Source organism: Nannospalax galili, unplaced genomic scaffold (genome assembly GCF_000622305.1).
Source record: "Nannospalax galili isolate Female #2095 unplaced genomic scaffold, S.galili_v1.0 scaffold321, whole genome shotgun sequence".
Taxonomy (NCBI): domain Eukaryota; kingdom Metazoa; phylum Chordata; class Mammalia; order Rodentia; family Spalacidae; genus Nannospalax; species Nannospalax galili.
In genome coordinates, this window is record NW_008345972.1 from 3,685,040 (window position 1) to 3,689,675 (window position 4,636).

General features: G+C 46.7%; 1 protein-coding gene across 4 annotated transcripts in view; it reads left to right on the forward strand.

The window, feature by feature from the left end:
* The window catches only part of Smpd4 (sphingomyelin phosphodiesterase 4), a 28,417-nt gene that overhangs the window by 5,994 nt on the left and 17,787 nt on the right, over positions 1-4,636 (forward strand). For all 4 annotated transcript variants that reach the window (XM_029567873.1, XM_029567874.1, XM_029567872.1 and 1 more), the window contains exons 4-8: positions 1,277-1,419; positions 1,500-1,575; positions 2,129-2,237; positions 2,338-2,390; positions 2,509-2,660. In XM_029567873.1, coding sequence (XP_029423733.1) covers positions 1,277-1,419; positions 1,500-1,575; positions 2,129-2,237; positions 2,338-2,390; positions 2,509-2,660 — 533 coding nt within the window. The remainder of the gene's footprint in view (positions 1-1,276; positions 1,420-1,499; positions 1,576-2,128; positions 2,238-2,337; positions 2,391-2,508; positions 2,661-4,636) is intronic.

Genomic DNA, 4,636 nt, shown 5'->3' on the forward strand with positions numbered 1-4,636 from the left:
AGTTATGGACAGTTGTTAGCTGCCATGTGGGTGCTGGGATTTGAACCCAGGTCTTCTGTAGGAACAACCAGTGTTCTTAACCACTGAGCCATCTCTTCAGTCCCATCTTCTTGCCTTTTCAACACTGAGATCACCACTCCTTGCTTTTTATGTTGGTGCTGGGGCTCAAACTCAGGTCTTCATTATTGTGTGGCAAGTACTTTACAGACTTTGCCCAGAAGAGTTTTCATTGTTGTTGTTGTTGTTGTTGTTGTTTTGTGATGCTAGGGATCACATGCTGTGTGCTCTACAACTGAATTACATTCCCAGCCCCTTACAAAAAATCTTTTAATTGTCTGGGTGTTATGGTGTACACCTGTAATCCCAGAAGTTGGGAGTCTGGGGCAGGAGTATTTCTCTGAGTTCAAGCCCATTTTGAGCTACATAATAAAGCTCTCAAAAAAGCAGCAAAATGAAAAAGCTAGAGTAGCACATGGCTTTAGTCCCAACACTTGGGAGGCAAAGGCAGGTAGATCTCTGTTAGTTTTAGGCAACCTGGTCTACATAGTGAGTTCCAGGCCAGCCAGGGCTACAAATTGAGACCCTGTTTCAAAAATAAAAGGGTTGGAGGGCTTAACAGTTAAGACTATGTGATGTTCTTGCAGAGGACCCAAGTTCATTTTCCAACACCCAGGTTAGGTAGGTCACAACCACCCAGAACTCCAGCCCAAGGGGATCTAAAACCCTTTTCTGGACTCTGTGGGCACCTGCACTCAATCTACCAACCCCCTGCCCCAGACATGCACATACACAGATAATTTTAAAAATAATAAAAGTAAATCTTAAGAAAGTCTTTTAGTCAGGGCTGGAGAGATGGCTCAGTGGTTAAGCTGGCTGTTCTTACAGAAGACCCGGGTTAAAATCTCAGCACCCACATGGTAGCTAACAACTGTCTGTAACTTCAGTTCTAGGGGGATCCAAGAGTCTCTTCTGTCCTCCATGGGCATTGCATAACACAGGTGCACTTACCTACATGCAGGCAATACACACATACACATAAAATATTTTTTAAAAAAGTCTTAGTCAAAGGCTGTCTTAACTGGCTTAAATATAAAGCAGTGCTTTTTGGTATATTACATTAACACTGTGGAAGAATCCTCTTCATCTCTGCACGAGGGCTCCTGTAGATCTGTCTGAGTGACCTCAGATGGGCAGTGAGTGGTGCAGACTGGAGTTGAGATGGGAGTGGGCAGTGGTCCTCTGTGAGCTTTCCTGCTGCCTCACTGCACTGTTTCAGGAGCTGCATGTTGTCTTCCCATGGCTGGTCGAGAGCATCTTTGGCAGCTTGGATGGTGTCCTTGTTGGCTGGAACCTCCGCTGTCTACAGGGGCGTGTGAATCCTGTGGAGTACAGCATTGCAATGGAATTTCTAGACCCAAGGTAGGTAAATTTACCACCCAAGAGGGGCTAAGTGTTTTCTCATGATGACCCTTCCCCCCTTTTTTTAATTTTATGTTTAGTGGCCCAATGATGAAGTTGGTTTATAAACTTCAAGCTGAAGACTACAGATTTGACTTTCCTGTGTCCTACCTCCCTGTAAGTAAGCCATGGTGCGGAGTAGCACTTGGGGTAGAGGGCCGAGACTGGTAGCTTTGGTAGTGAGTTGGCAGAGGCTCGGAGGTGTGACATTGGGAAGAAAATGCTACAGTGTCTGTTCAGGGGCCTGGAGGCATCACATATTAGAAGCTCTAGTGGTGACATGTTTAAAGAGCTTGTTCCAAACTGCTGTTGGAGAATGTGCCATGCTGTTACCTGAGCAGCCAGCAGGGCTATGTGATTGCTTGCTCTGCTCTTCTGAGTCTCCAAAACTTCAAGGCAAATTGAAGTGTGACTTACTCAGTGGGTATGAGAAACAAAAGGGTACAAAGACACCAAGTTCTTACCCTTGTGTGTATGAGGTTTTATGAGGAATAGAGGAAAATTTCTAAGTCAAGCCTATTTTGCCCAAGCACTGCCAAGAAAAAGGACACTACCCATAAGCAGGATCTCTGTGCTGTCTCTACCTCAGCAGCCTCCCCCAAAAGGCTGTAACACCTGGGGGTCACTGTACAGGTAAACTGCCCATGAACCTCCCTCCCTGTCTTTGCAGGGCCCCGTGAAGGCGTCCATCCAGGAGCATGTTCTCCCTGACAGTCCTCTGTACCACAACAAGGTCCAGTTTCCGCCCACCGGAGGCCTTGGCCTGAACTTGGCCCTTAGTATCCTTTGGTGGCCAAAGGGTAGGGAGGGTGTGAGTGACCAGCATACTTCAGAGGGTGGCCTACCACCTCTGCATTTGCCCCTTGACACTGCCATCAGATCCATTTGAGTATTACATGTTCTTCTTTGCTTTGAGCCTCATCTCTCAAAAGGTACAGAAGGGATATGATATGGCTTGTATAGATTCCACTGTGAGTGGCCAGGGCTAGGCCTGGGGTGTTCCCGGGATTGCTAGTGCCCAGAGCACTAATGATGGTTTTGGTTTTCCAGCCACTGCCTATGTCCCTCCATGTTCGTACTTCAGAGTGTGCCTATTTCATCCTGGTGGACAGGTACCTGTCATGGTTCCTGCCCATTGAAGGCAGCGTGCCCCCACCATTTTCTTCCAGTCCAGGGGGGACCAGCCCCTCACCAGCTCCCAGGTAAGGCTGCCTTGATTATTAAGATCTGGTCATTCTACAGGGAGTAGCCTGGTTAGTGACATTGCCCTTGGAGGCATTGGTATTACTCTTTGTCCAAGGTTCCCCAACTTTTCTTAGGCTTCATTCTCAACTCCCCCTGCTCTGATAATAGGAGAGTTAAGTTGGCCTCATTAACAAGGCTTTTCATGGGGTGGTATGGCATAGAGCTCATGTTCTACATGAAGTAACCTTCACTACAGATGGGTCTGAACCCTATCAAGGGGGTGAGTAGAGTAGACAGAGAGTGTCTTGTGTTCAAAAGAGAATAGTGAGAATCTCTGGGTCAAGGAGGAGGCCCTGGGGTGAAGGCCACACTAGCTGAGCCTGATGCTGTAACTGCAGAGTTGCAGGTGTACTGCAGCCTCAGCTTGAGGGTGAGTCAAGGGCCCAACTGCCTGTCTTGAGCCTTTGGTGGGGTCCTTAGCACAGGACCTCTTGGCCCATTCTCCCTAGGAGCCCTTTCTGCTTCAGCAGGAGCCATGTCAGTTCTCTGCTCTCTCCTTGACTTCATTAACCCACTTTCAGCTCTGAGAGGCTGCGGGCAAGTTCTGATGTGGGCCTGGCCTGTGTCTGTTGGTATGTGTACATAAGATTGCCTCCATCTAAAACTCATCATGTGGGCAGTTGCCCTCATAGTATAGAGGTGGATCTGAGAGGAGAGTCTGCTGAGATGGTCATGGCTGGTGACTGATATCCTGGAACAGTGCTGCAGCTTAGAAGAAGGGCTTGGAAGTGGGATAAATTCCCATCTTCACCAGGGTAGAATTCAGCTGCTAAGTGATTGCCTGAGTCTGCTTTGTTGGCTTGCTTTTCATTTTGAAGCAATGTCAGATTTACAGAAAAGTTGTCAGGCATAACTTTCACAAGCCTTTTAACCCAGATTTCCAAATTATTGATAATTGTGTCTCTCTAATCCTCCCCTTTCATTTGTCTGTGCAGTATTATTTTTGTTTTTTTTTTCTTTTTTCCAGGCACTCCTTCTTTGTAGCCTAAGCTGCTTTCAAGCTCATGATTCTCTTGGTTCAACCTCCTGAGTAGTGGGATTACAGATGTTCCTGGCTTTCTTAGACCATTTAGTTTTTTAGTGTGTTTCCTAAAAGCCAGGGCATTCTCCTTAATTGAGCACAGTGCATCTGTCCACCTCAGGAAGATAGTATGCTACCAGGCATCTTGAGAGCATGATTGATGTTCAGCACCAGCTACCTCATTCATGTCTGTTCCCTAGCTGGAGTCTGACACAGACTGACCCATCACTGTGTGCTGTCATCTCTATAGTGCCTTTTGGCCTTTATTCTTCCTGTGTTTCCTGACCTTTATGTCTCTGAGTATGTGAGCTTGGTGGGCATAGCCACTCCCTTGGGTTTTGGGGTATCTGCTCATGACTAGACCCAGCCTGAGCTGAGTGAATAGGAGCACCACAGTGCTAACACTGGGTTCTTCTCAGGTATCTGGTGTGGAGATCTTTGCTATCTCTGTGCCCCATTAATGGTGATAGGAGCTTGATCATTGGACTTATGGGAGTTGACCAGGTTTTTCTTTTCTTTTCTTTTTTTTTCTTTTTGAGACAGGGTCTCCCTGTAGCCCCAGCTGTCCTGGAACTCACTATGTAGACCAGGCTGGCCTTGAACTCACAGAGATCTGCCTGTTTCTGCCTCCCGAGTGCTGGGACTAAAGGCATGCGCCACAAGGTTTTTCTATTTTAAAGTTAAATCTATACCTTGTACCTGAATTAACTGAGGACCTAGTGGGGGAGTTTGTCATAAGTACACAATCCGGCTAGAAAGATGGCTCAGTGGTTAAGATTACATGCTGCTTTTCCAGAGGACCCGAGTTCAATTCCTAGCAACTAAATCAGGAGGCTTGACCTGTAACTCCAGCATTGCACAAACCTACTCATGGATACACACATATGCACATGATTTAAAAAAATTTTTAAA